The sequence below is a fragment of the Dermacentor variabilis genome, chromosome 2, assembly GCF_050947875.1.
Source record: "Dermacentor variabilis isolate Ectoservices chromosome 2, ASM5094787v1, whole genome shotgun sequence".
NCBI classification, from domain to species: domain Eukaryota; kingdom Metazoa; phylum Arthropoda; class Arachnida; order Ixodida; family Ixodidae; genus Dermacentor; species Dermacentor variabilis.
The window spans coordinates 89407100-89424632 of NC_134569.1; the positions used below are offsets into that span (position 1 = coordinate 89407100).

Sequence of the window (17533 nt, forward strand, 5' to 3'; positions counted from 1 at the left end):
CCCTTTTGTACATCTTTTTGCTCCCATTGAAAGGGCGTACGATAAAACTCCCATTGATGGGCATTATTTGGGCACACAACGGGGGTACCGTAATACGCCCACTTCACCCCCATTTGATTGGGAGGTACAATGGGAGTTTTGTGAAGGAATTAAAGGCATTTTAGTTTAGGTGCGGCAAGCACGTAGCGAAATGCTTGGTGGCGCGGGTCGCGCGCTTACGCAGCACGAGACGGAACACCGCAGGCCGAAATGTCGAACGCTGGCGATCAAGGCTCAAGGGAACTCGGCCGTTCGTGAGCTGCCACCCGAGCAGGCGTCGCACCTGCTCGGAGCGAACGCCGGCGTCCGACACTTTGGCCTGCGGTATTCCATCTGCTGCTGCATAGGCGCGGCGTACCGCCACGAAGCATTTCGCCGCGGGCTCGCCACACGTGGTCCAATCGACGGCACAGGGCCACCGCTGAATCGACCAAGTCACGCGCCCACGTGGTCAATGGCGAATGAATCCGTCACCGCACGTCTTCATTTCTTTCCTTTCGCTGATCACAGAGCCCCTCTTTGCAAAGCTTTTATACAGTCGTCCTAGCTTATCGGCAGTGCCTCCGAGGCCAGCAAACGCCTTCGACAGCAGTTGCTACTTGCTGAAAGGAAAAATGCACGAGACACACACTGACAGTGAAGAAAATTTATTAGACATCAAATGTAAGAAACATAATATGTTTACTTCCGGGCCCTAAAGAAAGCACATTTCTGCCCCAGTAAAACAATTTCTGGATTTTAGAAAAAGAACCATGTACATTGTAAGCATGCCAGTTACTAGTATTCTACATGTCCTAACACAATGAAATTTGTAAATGAAAGAAATGCTAAGAAATCTTACCTCGTTTCATACTGAACTGTAACTACAGAGCCATGTGTTTGAATTGTTACTTTGTACTGACACTCCACACTTTTGCACAGACTACATATTGAGCTTGCTTGACTAACAGTAAAACTTCATTTGAGCCTAGTTGGTACATAATTCTGAACTTAAACTTACAGCGCAAACACCTAAGACAGACCACAAAAGGCAGATACGACACACACTGGCGCTAACTGGCTTCTTTATTTCTTCATCGTCGATGCATATATAAACCCTAGGCCACACAACTGCATAGGCGCCCAGATTACATTACAGAGATCTACCAAATTATCACATATGCAAACGTAGCAAGTCAAATTCAGATGGGTGCAGGGACAAAGATATGTCATTGATGCAATTATCACCTTGACTTTTTATGTGGTAGGCTTCTAAGGCAAGCCGCACATGCTCATTCTTGCTTTTGCCAAGAATCGACGTGGCATCAAGTCGTGTCTCACAACTGTTGCAAGGGTTTATATGCGCAACAACGTGCACTCCTCTATCTACATTTTTGTTTACTTTTTGCGCATGTTCCCTGCGTGGTCCCTTAAACACATAAGGTCATCTATCAACTCAAGAAAGTTGCTTGCAGGCAGAGTGTTCCTTTGGCATTTTCTGCGCCGAACAAGCTTTCAAAGCTATGCTTCCACATCTGCGGAGAGAGCAGAGGAGGATGCCAAATTCGGCATGTTGCTTTGTACGTGTCGCGCGCTGTCGGCGTGGTTTATACCATTCCACTCTCATGCGGTAAGACATAGCTTGGCTAAAAAGGGCATTGCATCAATGAGCGACTCGGGGAACATGCGCAAAAGTAAACAGAAATGTAGATAGAGGAGCGCACCTTGATGCGCATATAAACTCTTGCAACAATTGTGAGGCACAACTTGATGGGACGTCAATTCTTGGCAAAAGCAAGAATGAGCATGCGTGGCTTGCCTTAGAGGCCTACCACATAAAAAGGCAAGGCGATAATTGCATCAGTGAAATATCTTTGTCCCTGCACCCATCTGAATTTGACTTCCTACGTTTGCGTACGTGATAATTTGGCAGATCTCTGTAATGTAATCTGAGTGCCTGCGCGGTTGTGTGGCCTAGGGTTTATATTGCATCGACGATGAAGAAATCAAGAAGTTAGCGCCAGTGTAGGTGTTTGTGCTGTAAGCTTAAGTTGCTTGAATAAGCCATTCCAAATTAACAGTCGCTTGTATAATGAGGCTGATCAGTGACATTTTGCATGGACTAGCACACAAATATGATAAATATCAAAGTACTAAATTAAGAAATTGGGACTCATCACACAAACAAGCTACATAATTTAGTGTAGTTATTGGGCTGTATTTCAGAGCAAGCTATTAAAAATTATCGTATTTTACGAACCAGAACCCACCTTCTGATTATGAGACATGCCGTAGCGAGTCACCCCAGATTAATTTGGACAACCTGAGGTTCTTTAACATGCACCTAAGCCTAAGTACACGGGTGCTTTTGCATTTCGCTCCCACTGAAATGCGGTTTTGTTTGCGACTAGATTTGCGAAACTTCCAAACAGGATCCCCCCTATATTTTTACAGTGGGCGCTCTTTAAATGGAGCCTCAAGGGGCCAGGGAAATTGGTTCCATTTACCAGGTGTTCTATTTCTGAGACACATTCCAGAGAGCCAACCAACTACCAGGATGGTGTCCTGTTTAAGCGGCAGTTTCGCTTAAGCGATTTTCGTTTATCGAGATTCCACTGTAGACAATAATAGTGGATGAGTTGTGTTCTGCATAGACACTTTGGCATGGCTACTATGTTTGGTTGAATATTGTGCAAGCAGTAACATTTCACTGTACTCAGTGCAATATATAAAGCCAGCAATAAAACATGTTGCAAATGCAGCCACGAACAAGTACCTTCCCTGATCATATCTAATAGCAGCATCTTTAGACGAAATTAGTCATGCTTTCTCACGTTTAAGTGCCTTGCTTTCAGAAATCAAATCCTCCTTATCACATTGGCCTCCAATTGTGTCATCCCCCGAGCTGAGGTCATTTGAGATTGCATTTAATTGCACTTCAAATAGCATGTTGGTCTTATTTAAAAAGCACATGGCATCCCAGTCACCACCTAGACATAAAATTGATGCTGCAACGCAGTAGCAGACATTCTGAGGTAGAAGCGTAACTATTCTTTAAGTGGGATGCATACTCAAAACACTGCAATGCAATTTCAGACAGGGCTGATAGTGTAGCAACCAGGACGGATTTAACGGACATAAAGGAGCAAAATTGTGTGAGCTTCGAATTATTAGTCTCCCTGAGGATCCATGCTGTCCAATTATAAAATGGGGATCAAAATAAAGTAATTGGATAGCAAACCTGCATTTCATTAAGTAAATAAAATACTGTTCATGCTACTTTCCAGAGTGCACACTACCTTCTCTTTGAATGTGAATTTGTTACCTTGCCATGGGTTACCAAATGTATAGGTGTATTGTTGGTCGAGGGTGGTGGAACAGATATAGGTCTCAGGCTAGAGGAAATATTTCGACAAGGAGACTTGCCAGGTTGAACAATGTCTCAGGCTGGAGCCATTTGGTTCCCTTGCAAAGATGTTGGCTCCAGCATGAGACTTCCTTTGTTGGACAACTGTTGATGACTAGTGTTGCCATTGTTTTCATTTACCCTCGCCTTATTCAACCTATTGCTCCACGCAGGTGTTGCACTTTCTTTCAAAAATAAAGATATTAATGAGCTCAAAGGCTTTGTGCATGGCTGCGTCCCCAAGTGCAAAAATTTCTTTTCAATGAATGAGAGTTGGTACCTTTTTTTGGGAATTCAATAGGAAGAACCAAAAATTAAGCTAACAGACTGGCTATGACGACAAGTAAACATGAATTGATGTGGAGTGCCACTTCTTCATTTCACACCGGGCTTGGGGCCAGCCGGACTTCTTCCTAAAATTGAGAAAATTTTTCTGATGAAATACATATTAAGAGTATTCTCTTCATAATCTGAAAATTAAAAAATGGTTATCTGGTTATTGATATTTAGTTGCGAACAGTGCGAAGGACACTGGCAAAGTAAGGGCTGATACAGTAATGACACATAGTGCTGGCAGACAACAGATTTAATTTTAGAACAGACAAACAGTTGCGTACCTTAAAATGCTTCCTAAAAGCCATAAAAAAAACCAAAGCAGGAAGCAGTTCTACAAAATAATGTATGTGCATGAAAAATACACCTGATCATTGGTTTGCAGATTTACTTGTCAGTTAGCAAAACGTGCTACACTGAAACATTTCTCTTACAATTTGGCAATTCTGTGGGCTTTGATTATTGCTCGGGTCAGTTGATTGCTGTTGTTACTGCTATTAGGGTACGGTGAAGTGTAATGTAGATGGGCAAGTGTTACTGACAACTATGAAAATTGGCAAATTTTGCTGCACCATGATAATGCACGCATTGTCCTGCTGCAGTGAAACTTTCCAGTAAACTTTCGCAGTTGTCTGTAGCACTTTCCCACCTGTCTCGCCTCACACTGTTCCATCTATTGCTTCACCATACTGTAATATGCACCCTCAACTGACACAAAATTCTGCCCTTCTGAAGTACTTACTGCTACTTCGAACTCGTCACATTGAGGCCGCCAGCCGTACCCAGCCGTACCCAGCCAGCCCAATGTAGTATAACTGCATGGACTCGCAGCTCCTTTCATGGATTTATTCTGGTGTAATGGCACCACAGAAGCAAACGAAGACAAAGACATGCAGGGCACAAGCGCCTATCCTCAACTCTGGCTTTAATAACAAAACAGACATGACATACAACACGTAGTGACATGAAGTGACGTCATTCTTTCAAAAACAAATTCTTCGTTCAATGTAACTGAGAATGACTGATGCATTTGTCCTATTTGTGCTAATCTACCAAAGCTTAATTATCTTATTTACGTCTGCTCATAATTTCTGGCTACGAGTTTTGAAGAACACAGGAACGAACCAATCTATTTTGCAGTGCATCACAATGTGCGGATGAGAGTTGTTGCACACAAACTTCATTAGTCTCAATCTCAAATTATTACAATGTGTGTCTATGCAATGCAAGCATGACTGGATGGGAATGGCAGACTGTACATAACCTCCATTGCACAGTGCACCGCCTGCAAATTGTGCTGCGCGCAAAAAACAAATTGATTTGTTTTCCTGGCTTCAGTCTTTTTTTCTCATCAGAGCAAATCTCTCCACATGTTTCATACAGAAAAAAATAATTTGCCCATAGGAACCAGCTACAAAATTACCCATGAAAATTACAAATGCATATGAAACAACTGCAACCACTTTTTTACTTCATCATCTCATTCATTATATTCCATATTCATGCCTAATTTAGTTGCACAAATCATTGTTTTCTCAGGCCCTTGCTAGGAGAGTTTTGTGCTGTAACAAAAGGCAGAAGCCAAAAAAAGGAAAAGGTTGGCTGTGGCTTGATGCACAATATGCATCTAGTGAGCTAGGCCGCAAGCGTTGTGTAGTCTGCTGCCATCATAAGGCCGTGCCTACATCGGACAGATGAGATGCTCTATTAATACAAAATGAGGGAGTTTGAGGGAGTATGAGTCATCTGTGTGAAACAACCCTCCCTCACACAATGTTAGATACTGCAAAGAATGTGACTGCAGTCCTGTGTTCCACAAAACTTGCGTTGTAGCCAGGTATTACGACCTGACAACATGAAAGGTAATTGTGGCTTGCAACATTTAAAAAGGACAAATGTATCACTGATCCATTAGTTGCACTGCATAAAGAATTTCTTTTAACAAGTGGATAAAAATTTAATAAAAGGTGGAGACACATCATGTCTCCACCTTTTATTAAATATTGCCTGCTTCATTATTTTAAAGCTTGAAGTGAGATCCGGTGCTTGTGTCATTTGTGTACATATCTTTCTTCGTTTACTTTTTGTGGTGTCATTACACCAGAATTTGCACAACCAATGGCCACACACTGCTTTTGTCACGTTATAGTGGTGCTTGCAAAGCCTCGCAAACAGCAGCCTATTTGGTCCAAACATGCTTTTGTACATATGCTTTTCAAAAAGAAAGCTGCCAAGAAGGTAACAAGAATCAAGAGCATTAAGTTAGATCCACTGCAATGCTTTGCTTTTTTGCCTTTATTCCTTACACCTAAGTGGATAAGCCAGAGTGAATGTTACAGAAATGCCCCAAATAAGTTGTTGAAATTATGCGAAAATGTTAACGTAACTAAGCGTAGATTTATGTGCAATAATAGACACCAGTCTCAGTTTCTTTCCTTTTCATACAAACATAGTATATCTTATTCCTTTGGCATGAAGAAAAGCATGTGTAGAGCAGACAAGTCTATATTTGAATGAGCCTTCACGATTAAGCACCACTATAATGTGACAAATTAGGGTACATACACTGTAAACAGTGCAGATGACGGCCCGAATTTCACAAGTGCAACATGTTAGCGAAAGCAGTAACCATTAACCCAGAAACTAACCAAATCCCACAAAATAACAACAGCAAAAAAAGACGAATGCGTCAGTACAGCACCTGTTTTTTGAAGTTACAGGAAAGTGGCATGCTTGTTAACAAACCTACAACCATGGCACATTTGTATGTGACCACACCCTGCCTCTTTATGTGCTTTCGTGCCTTTGACAAGGCGTTACTGGATATTTATTTGCTTGTCTGTTGCAAAAACATATCAATTATCAGTCAGTGCACAGTGCACCATGCCATTTATCTATGTGGACTCACTTTGTGTCCTTAGCACTGCTCTTACCTGTTCAGAACTAAGAATCGCAAAATGACTTGTTCTACTTAAATCTACATGCCTGAACATGTGGGTTCTGCAGTTGAAATAGGGTAATTATAAGTAAAACGAATGACATGTTCTGATGAACTTTGTTTTCATAATCTAATTGTTTATTTGGGCACATAACCAGTCAGATCATACTAAAACAAGAAAACAAATTCAACACACTGGTTTATACTGGTTGGTGCTCTATTGACTTTAGTACACACATTGAACAAACGACAGGCAGTGAGAAATAATTCCACCTTTTCGTCAAATAAGTACATTTGCAAATGGATTGTTTTCCCACGAAAAGGGCCGCAGTCAGAAAAATCAAATCTGAATGAGAAAAAAAAAATTTTGAATTTGAGTCTGCGACCAAAGATATGGTTTCACGGTGTGTCAACGATACCTTCGCATAGGTAGTATGAAGCAAACCTAGCCTTGCTTTTGCATCCACTCTGTCCTCTTTGATACTGCCACGCGCAGTGGGACGACACCATCATGAAAAGTGCTGGCAGTGGAGGCGAACGCTTTGTCTGTCTCTCACTTCAATGCATCTCCGAAACTACAGATTATGCAACCCCCAGTACTAAACACGTGGGAAGACTGTGCACATAATACCACGCCATATCAACACGTCCACCCTTTCCACACGCAGCAGTTCACCTATAGAACAGGGTGCGCAGGCTGCAGATGTGCTCAGCTGTACTCACAGCCATGTGCAGCGACGGCTGCGCTAGAAAAGAAGACACGCACGGACTGGGCTCCTCTGAGGGCCCCCTTAAAAGCTTTTCGGCGTTTTTGTTTCTGTAGTAGGCTAGTGCAAAAAGTGAATTTGCTTCATTCCTATTAAGAAATTTTGTACACATGGTAGAAAAATTATGAAAGTAGAACATTTTATTACTCTTTACCCCTCTCAGATGGAATATTGTACAAATGCATAAGCAGCCATTTTTGCCTTGTTTCATACAAGATGTTTTTTCATGCTGAAAGAAAGGCATTTGTTTAAAAAATAAGCTTGGTTGCAATATGTAAAGAAATTCTGTAATGTCACAAGGGTTGCTGAAATGAAAATATATTTGTGATTTCCTTGCAACTGAAACACTCAAAATGAAAACGACCTTTTAAACAGACCAAAAAAGAAGCCACTGCACATGCACCCATACTAAGCCAGGGACTGTATCAAGCTGATATGAGAAGACTTTCAAGAAAGAATCTTTCCCGGTTTGGTAAAATATTTGAAACAATGGTTAACACCTGGCCCACGCCTTAAATCTAGAAGGAATAAAGTTCTTAAGTTACTCTGTGTTCTTTCTTGAATCCAACAAATGTGCCTAGAAAAATGGGCCAAGTCTACACGTGTGGCAAGGTGTGAACAAGAAACTCGCTTTAGCTGGCTGCAGTGCTCCCTGCGATGAATACTCAGGCAGAAAATTGTTACCCCAAATATGACTGTGCCCCCAAGAAAACCAAATCTGGTAGACTACATCAATGCATATGGAAAAATCTTTAGTCCATGCTTGCTGGCACCCTGTGTCTGTATTGGCCTCTAGGAGAATTGTGGCCCCCACGTGCTGGAATCTTTCTGTGGCATAGAAAACAACATTGTGATACCAGCTGTGAAGTGTTAATCAGTTTAATCAGCAGTTTAATTACAGTTAATTCCAAGTGTTTACATGTTTTAGGCATTGCTTGTGGGCATCTTGGCTACAAAACAACCTAGACCTTACATCCCAGTCTGGTGTGTAGCGTAACAAAGGCTTTTATTGGAGCAACTTGATGCTTTTATATTGGTTATTCAGTTGGCATGATCTTTCACAAAAGAGTTATAGGCAATTTTGCTGCAATAACAGTACTGTTTTTATAGAATTCGTCATGGGGAGTGCGGCTTGCCCCTTTTGCCAGAGTTTTTGCTGAACGACGATTTATTATCGGTCTGTTATATGTGGAACTTGAACAGCTTATATTTTTGTCTCCTCAATCCACACTTCTGCTGCACTTCTGCCAGCATCTCTACACAGGGTGTTTTGACTGATGCCATACCAAGTGAGCACACTACAAGCCTTGTGTGCATCGTTTTCATGACTCTTTCGATGACCAAATTTCATTTTCAGTGACTTTATCAACTAAGTATCCAGCGGCAGCTTGAACATGGGTAGTCATGAGAATTTGCACCAGGCTTGGTCGAATATGTCCAGCGCTACAGCACTGAGTAGTGAACCATGCTGTAAGAGTTGGAAACTAAATTGCTACCTTGTGATTGAAACTTTTCAACCTTACAATCAAGGCTTCAATTACCCAGCCAGCGGGCTGCAGCAAAGGTGTGAACTATAATTATCTGATGTCACATTCTATGTCATAGCGATAGCAGCTGATCCCTGCAGTGGTGGCCCTCAAGGCCAACAGGCATCCCTTTCTGTGCACATGCTTGTGTAGGACTAAGCAGATGGTGCCAGTTTCTTCAGCATTAACACTATGTTGACGTTGTATCGGGAACACATTTTCTTACTCAGTGCGATAGCCCTTGAACCTAGATAATTGCCACCAAGAGTCCTCATTCCGCCAACCTTTCCTTTGCCATGTCATTTGCTTCTGCCTTGACGTCATGGAGCAACTTCAGCTATATGAAGCAATGATGGTGTTTGAGTATATTGAGTATCCACACAGCCTTGCAGTTTTCCAACCTGAACATTGCTTCATTAAAAGCTGACATGATTTGGTCTCAGCAGACAGATCAGAGTTAAAAATGAACCCTCATAAACTTCTTTCAAAGTCATTCTAACCTTGTCAATATTCCTGTGCCTTTTGATGTGTTATTCAACATTGTCCAAAGCAAGTTGGCTCTTAAAAATCAAGATGACTTTGCGAGGCCAGCTACTAGGCTACCACTGTCTCTTCAGCCAGCCTGAAGTGTCTCGCAGCCATCAAAGCAGGAGTGCAAAAAAATGACAAAGAAAAGCGTGGCAGACAAAATGTTCATGGAAATCCATATGTTTATGGACTGTTACACTGACTGAAAAAGATGGTGGCTTCCCAATAGTCTTGAAGTACGTAGTTGTGTCAGTCACGAACAAACAGCCAGTTGCCGTCCTGCAGAAGCACAGTGTACAGATGCTTATGGATTAAAATTTGTTGTGTGTGCATGTGGTGCAGTGTACCACATATCATTTTCCTGAGGCTGCAGTACACTGGGAAGACTGGTTGCTACTTCAATAGTAGGCCCTTAGAGTATTGCAGCCCTTTGTTCACATTTTGCTGTAGATTGTATCAAATGTGAATACAAACTGTTTTGCAGGACATGTCAGTTCAGTTCAAGCAATTAGACAGAGTAACCCAATAAATAGTTTAAGCCTCCAAAACGTCTTAATGCAGTCCCCAGTTTAGTACAGGTTTTCGCCTGATGTTTTGCCTTCTTCCAAGGTATAATGCTGTTGCTTGCTAGGTACTGGTGGTTTGACGAGAACACTTTCTTGTGTTGCTATAATGACAACTTGTAAAAAAGATTTTCCTTCCTAACAAACGTTTGGATACAGTGCCTGTGAGCTCATCTTTTAAGCCGTTTTTCATTCAATCTGTGCATTTACATCGAACGTAAACTACAAAATATCACTACTGAGAATAAAATACACACCTGTGTAACAATTCTGCCAAGATCGTTGGAGTGGTCAGCCACAGGATGCAACGCAGGTGGAAAGGCATCCTGAGTTAAAGCAAAATAACAATCATTGTAAGATGCAGGTAAAAAATTTTATTCTGTGAGGCTTTTGGCATGTATACTAATTACCACATTTGTATGTAAAATAGTTTTCCATAATAGCTGAGCAAGGTTAACGTCTTGCCCTGTGACTGTCAGCCAGTGCTACTCATGGCAATGGTGGCAAATATGGCATGCCCTTTCAAATGGAACTTTTGTGGGTTACATGAATTCAAAAGAACTTACGTTCACATAATACATGACATCTGTGGTTAGAAGCATGTGTTGCATGCAGCACCAATGCCATGAGTGGCACTGCCGAACACTTCCAGGGCCAGCCTTAGTACATAAACAATGCAAATGTGCAACAAAGTGAACAGGTGGATAGCTGCTCCTATAACTCAAAGATTGCATGCATCATGCAGATCTGAATGCAGCTCCCATAAGGAGCGAGTTGCCCTTTGGTGCACTTCACCTGTCTTCCTCTTTTGTCTTCATTGCATGCTGGTGCCATATGGTAATAATGAACAAAAATTAAGCACTTCAGTTCCCATTCTTGTTTACTACATGCTGTAAAGTAATCTAAATGCGCTTAAAACTCTTAAGGATGTACTTTGGCCATTTTGTGTTAGCAATATTTTTCGCTTGGCTTCACTACACCTTAATGTAGCGCAAATTCTAGACAATGCTTACAAAAAAACCTACTCCACACAATAACACCTTCAATTAAGATTACACAGTCTATGGCTTCGAGATGTGTACATACATACTTGATACATGGTTACAATGAAAATATAAGTGACTGTTCTAATACACACACTTAGCATACTGCATAGCAGTCACCTGCTTCCAAAATGGTTTTTGTTATCACACATAGGACAGCCACAACTATAAATTTAATTCTGGCAGTGACTTAAGTCACGGCCAGAACTTTCACAGTGCAATCAATAAAAATTTTCGAATTTAGAGCAGTTAGACATAAACAGGGCAAATAGATTTAAAGTGTTAAATAATGAACTGTTATGGAATCTGGCGCTAGAGAGCCATGCACCTGAAGCATAGGTACTGTTTATCATATAAGCACATTCTTATATTTTTGCTTACTTTCCCAGGGATCACATCAAACAGTTTGCTTAAGTGTAAATTTTGCTAGTATTAGCCCTTATCTTTTCACATTTGGCTTACTGCAGCTTTATGCGCATGCAAATGGGCCACTACTACCTTCAGCTGAAGGCCAAACACTATGCTGTCCAACAAACATGCATTTTACAACACTGACAGTAGACTTAGAGAATGAGCAACTCTTATAAACAGTGCAGTTGTTTGGACACACATTGATATATATCTGTAAAACAATGATTTTTGCTAAAATGATAACTTAATCTAATTGGTACTGAGCATAATGCATCATGCAAGAAACTTGCATTTACCGGACACCACTATAGACGCTGCGACCTCTGCGGCTTCTCCACAATCTGGCATAATGTACTCAAGTTGCCTGTAAACCCTGGAAGGTGTCTAAGATACTGTAAGAAGCTCAGCAAACATGAGAAGGACCTAAAATGAAGGACAGAGAAGCAAAGCAAATTTTTAACCATTCCTCTCTATGTTGCTATGAATGTGAAGGTGCTAGCAAATGATGTATTTGAACTGTATCTTTAGTCGTGCAATAGTAGAGAGCACATTTTTGCAATAATTTGTCATAGAGAAGAATGACAGAAACCAATCTAATTAATATTTTTCTAAACTTGCACGAAGTTTTCGTCATTATGCTGATGCACACACCTGCATACCTCTACTGTGAAGTCTTGTTTCAGTTTATTTTATTGTTACATAGTTATTTACATCATACACTTGTCCTGAAATACATCACTTTGGGCTCCTTCAGTATTTTTTTTTTCTTACTCGAACACACATGCCTATACAGGGCAAGCACTCAAATATATGCAAAACTGCCACAGGACTGGCCACTCAAGGTCGACATGATTGTACAGCACAAAAGACGAGGACTGAAGGAAGAACACAACACAGGCGCTGTCACACACACTCAAGGCACTTTGCGAGATTCTCAGGCTTCTTTCATGCTCCTAAAAACATTATGCAGCACATATTGAGCCAAAGAAAGCTGTACTGGGAAATTTTCACGTTGCTCTACAATTTTATAATTGAAACTTTTTATCTAATTATAATATTTGATAAGTTTATTAATTAATCAAGGCTAATTAGGTAATTAGGCAGAATGCAGCAAATCCAAGTATTTCCAAGAGACAGGAAACAACATTACCTAGGTTCTCTGCAGCTAGGTGGCATTTGCATATTTTTTTAAGTTTGCTAAAGTTACATGGCATAACCTGCATACGTCCCATGGAACAGGTGTCACACCAATCACTCTAAGTGATGCCACTAAACTAGCCATTGCACTTAAAAACATACAGGGTAAAAAAAGTAAACTCTAGGTAAGAGCATACCAAGGCCTCTATTGCTGAAAAGGGAAACTGATGGGAGGCGTCTGATCTCCGGCTATGAAGCTGCTTCATCCTCACAGCTGGCAATGAAACGGCCGCAACCACAGTCCTGAAATAAAAGAGAAATATTTGACACTACAATGATCACACAGAACACGAAAAAGCTGGTGGCAAGTTTATCTTGGAGAAGACATTAGGTTTTGTATATTGGTCAGCTTATTGTTAAACTGAGCTTGCCAAAATTTTATATCTTAATGGCTTTGCTCTTTACAAACTAAAAGCTTTGCCCAACTCATGCACTTATGCACTACTTAAGCTATGAGATGTTTACTGATCCCTTACAATGAATGGCTTCTAAGACAAATTACTTCACACAAAAGGATGCATAACTTATGAGTGTTACTGACATTAAACACCAAGGTAGTACCTCTTTCATGGTTATATTGCGCTCAGTTTTACAAACACGATACTAAGGAAGGACAGGACGTGGACGGACGAAGCGCAATCCGTCCACGTCCTGTCCTTCCTTAGTATCGTGTTTGTAAAACTGAGCGCAATATAACCATGAACGTTCACCAACTAGCCCCCTTCATTGCTTTACTAAATAGTACCTCTTTATAATAGATAATGGTGGACTTCAAGCACATTTTTCTCACAGACACAGGTTGATCGGTCTGCCTTAATTTTTCACCCGCAGCAGAAATTTTGTTATTCATACTCGTGCAATATAGGATGACGCTGTGATGTGTGATATGATTTTGAGTTGATATGATATGATCTGATATGATCCTGATTTGGCACCTAGAATTCAAAACTGAATATCTGTACCCAATACGCAATGGCACAGCAGCAAAGTAATTAAACATTAAACAAGTCCAGGTATCCAGTGCACAGCGCCAGCTGTTGAATAACAACATTGCACAAGCATCGACTATATAGATATATCGTAGTATGGTGCACGGCAGGCGTAGTGGCGGCCTCAGCAAAGAACACAGCCATGGAGCGACGCGCCCGTTATGAGCCATCGCCAGCAATTCTATCGCGTAAATTGATATATCTCGTCACGGCACAGGCATCGTTTTCTGGCCGCCGAGGTGCCGGCGCCACTGATACTCACCTGCTCCGGCCGTCGCCGTTCAAGTGACGGCGTATCCAGTAATCTGAACCCAAGCAGGACACCTGTTACCGCCAAGCAGTACGCTAACAATAAAGAGGTTCTTATACTCTGACCGGCAGCTCACGCGGCGTTGACCCGCAGTGCCGTTCGAAGCTCACCACACGCTTTTAATACCACAAACGCGCAGCCGACATTTCACGCCCGCAGATCAAAGTCGACGGGCGCAGGCTTACATGCTACGCGCCGCAGTCGCGCACTGCCTGCACAATCAGCGATGTGGGCGCGAAGAGACACAAACGATAGCACGGAGCGTACTGACAAATCTGCACAATGCGCGTTTAGTGAGCGACCTACTGCACACAATCGCACGAGCTAGGGGATTGGCGCCACGTACGCGCCAGCTAGCAGATACCGCGCACGAAGAAGCGCCGCCGGTTCTCGCTCAAATGATCGCTGTACAAACACTCACACACGCGCAACGCAGTAAACCCTTAACGAGCCGCCACATTTTTCAGGCCGCGGTTAGGCGGCGAAGCTTAGCTCACCTCGCACTGCACGTAACTATTATGGTAGTGGCTTGCGCTTCGGGGAACATGTCGAATGCTCACATCCACACAATTAAAGACGCGGCAAAGTCCGTCATCATGTAAAATACCCTTTTTAAAGTACACCCGCTTGACTCTAAGCACTCAAGTCGCCTCGATTACGACAAAGCTCGAAGAAACACAGTGATCGTGCAAAATGGTTCTGGACGGCCACCTGTCGCGACATGTTGTACTGAGACCTTCAATAAGTCATATCAGCGCGTCTCCTCACTTTGAACACATGCACACTCATATAACGTGTAATAATCGTTCAAAGTCACTTACCGTGGAGTCTTGGAGGTACAAAGCTGTGAGAAACAACAACCACGGTAGAAGAATGCGCCGTCGCTGACAATGGCTGCTCCTTTGCGGCTTTCAACGCACGCGCGCGCGCTCCGAAGGCTTGTGCTCCTCCGCGCGTAGTTCCGACGTTCCGACTTTCGGCGTCCTGTGCAGCGCCAAGGCGCGGCTACTCCGAACAGAAAAACAGCGCCGACACACATCGCGCGGGATATTTCGAATCTGACTGCAGAAATAAACCTACTCAAGTTGTCGCTGCGGCTCACTGCCTTGTTGGTCACGGCTGAGTTATTCTTTTCTCTATTTGGCTCGTCTCAGATATGGGTGTATTTCAACACTCCCACTTTCCCGTACGCCACCGTTATTCCTTAAAAACCCCCATTTTACAACCGCAATGGCCCTTCAAATGAGGTCGGGGGTATAATAATGGTTCTAGCTTATTTTACTTCTTCTCGTGGGAGTACTCATTTTAGGCTAGGGGGAAAAAATGGCATATCAACTGTTAAAACGCCCATATGGGCTCATTTGTGTTTACAGTGTATAGTGCGGCGCAATGTAGTTCGGTCCTTCCGACTCTTCAATATATGCACTCGCTATATTAAATGTGTGTGCACCTCGTGAAGTTACGGTCCCCCAGCAAGAATAAGCTTGCTCCTGAGGTTCAGTCACAATTAATTTTAATTGCTACGACAAATCACATAAATCAGCAGCATCGGAGAGAGGTGTGCGAGCTGCCTGATTACCTGCTCACATATCTGTTCGAGAGTGGCCATTGCGATTGTTCTTATATGCACTCATACTTGACCCGCCGTGGTTGCTCAGTGGCTATGGTGTTGGGCTGCTGAGCACGAGGTCGCGGGATCGAATCCCGGCCATGGCGGCCGCATTTCGATGGGGGCGAAATGCGAAAACACCCGTGTGCTTAGATTTAGGTGCACGTTAAAGAACCCCAGGCGGTCAAAATTTCCGGAGTCCTCCACTACGACGTGCCTCATAATCAGAAAGTGGTTTTGGCACGTAAAACCCCAAATATTATTATTATTGTTATGCACTCATACTTGGTCTCATTGCGCAGACAGCGCTGTCGAAAGAGCCAGTAATTACCTTCCGTAACAGGTGTGCTAACAACATGCTCGAGACGACGTTTCCGGTTATATGAAAAGGACCGAACTATACGTCAGCCTTGCAACTCGGGAATTAAAACAAACGAGTGTTCACGTCAAATTTTGGTTCCGTGCTGTTTAGAGAACTCGCCAGATGAAATGATGAAATGGAAATAAGTAATAATAAGCTGGCGAACGCACACGTCAGGCGGGTCCCGAAAGACTTCCCCCACTGATAAAGCCCGTTAAATTTGGCGGGTAAATGACCCAGTACGAGTCGCAACAGCCATGGTAAATACGCATAAGACCGCATATATATGAGGCGCGCAGCGATTTTGCTACGCACGTTAGAGCATTGTTTGATAAATAAAGTTTACTTCGCAGCGTACAAACTGATATACGTGAGCTCAATGCATGAAGTGTTTGTGTCTTTTTTATATATTTAGATACATTAACGACATGCAGCTGTAGTTGATTGTACGGGACAAAATCCTTTATATATTGTGACAAACTTGGGTAGAAATAATCGCGGCCGGAAGTCTTCTGGATTCACAAATTTAATACACCGCTGCAAGGCGTATAAAATGGTCTACACATAAATCATACCGTTCGAGATGATGATGATGATGACGACGATGATGATGGAAAACTTTATTTATCCCTCATTAAAGGGAAGGGGGCAAGGGAATAGAGTGTGGGGGAGGAACTACTTGAAGTAGGCCTCCTCTATCCTCTCAGCCCACTCCATGATGCCCTCCTGAAGGTCGGGCCTCGAGCTGCGCAAGGCAGCCTCCCGCTGCTCCTCACTAGATATTAATTGCTTGAGGAAAGGTGGAAGGGGGTGCTTAGGGCACCCCCACATGATGTGGTTTAAGTCTGCTTTGGGAGAGACGCACAATTTGCAAGAGGGAGAAAGGTAAATGGAGGGATGAGCGCGGTGGAGGAGGTGTAAGGTATTTAGAAACATTAGCGACGTGTACCTGTAGTTGATTATACGGGACAAAATGCTTTATATATCGTGACAAACTTGGGTACATTTGCCGCGAATATTTATTCGCGGCCGGAAGTCTTCTGGATTCACAAATACACCGCGGTGGCAAGGCGTATAAAATGGTCCACACATAAGGCACACAGCTCGTAGAGAAGGGCGCATATTGTACGTTACGCTCGTGGCGGACGCGGGCACGCATTTTGCGAGCCTGCAGCCGCGAGGCCCGTGCCGCCGCCGCGCGAGTGCTCGCCGTCGGGCGCGCTTGCTTACCAGGCGCTTATCGCGATAAACGGCCAGTGGAACGCGACAAGGGACCAAGGACGCGCCGGCTCCAGTTTCGGCCACGTCGCATGCATATGGAGAGAGAGCTGCAGCGGGACGCATGGGCTGCGTCAAGCGATGACCGCCGGCTCCCGTGTCGGTCCACGTGACCCCCCGCGAGCGGACAGAACGAGCGCCGGACCGCCACAGAGCTTCGCCCACAAACGTTTCACTCCATGCGGACCATATGCATTTTCTATACAGACATTATTGGTCGGAGAGAAGAACTCTGGCACTACATATAGCGCTTGCG

At 43.1% G+C, this 17533-nt stretch overlaps 2 protein-coding genes across 2 annotated transcripts in view; both read right to left on the bottom strand.

Annotated features, from left to right (window-relative positions):
• The window catches only part of LOC142572261 (growth/differentiation factor 11-like), a 124841-nt gene that overhangs the window by 7362 nt on the left and 99946 nt on the right, over positions 1–17533 (bottom strand). The gene's annotated exons all lie outside the window — the stretch shown is intronic.
• LOC142572262 (uncharacterized) lies at positions 671–15077 on the bottom strand. The gene is made up of 4 exons (XM_075681234.1): positions 14851–15077; positions 12868–12973; positions 10337–10405; positions 671–3837 (listed from the first exon to the last, which is right to left on the bottom strand). Exons 1-4 carry the CDS (start codon positions 15066–15068, stop codon positions 3805–3807), a joined length of 426 nt encoding a protein of 141 aa, XP_075537349.1. The 5' UTR covers positions 15069–15077; the 3' UTR covers positions 671–3804.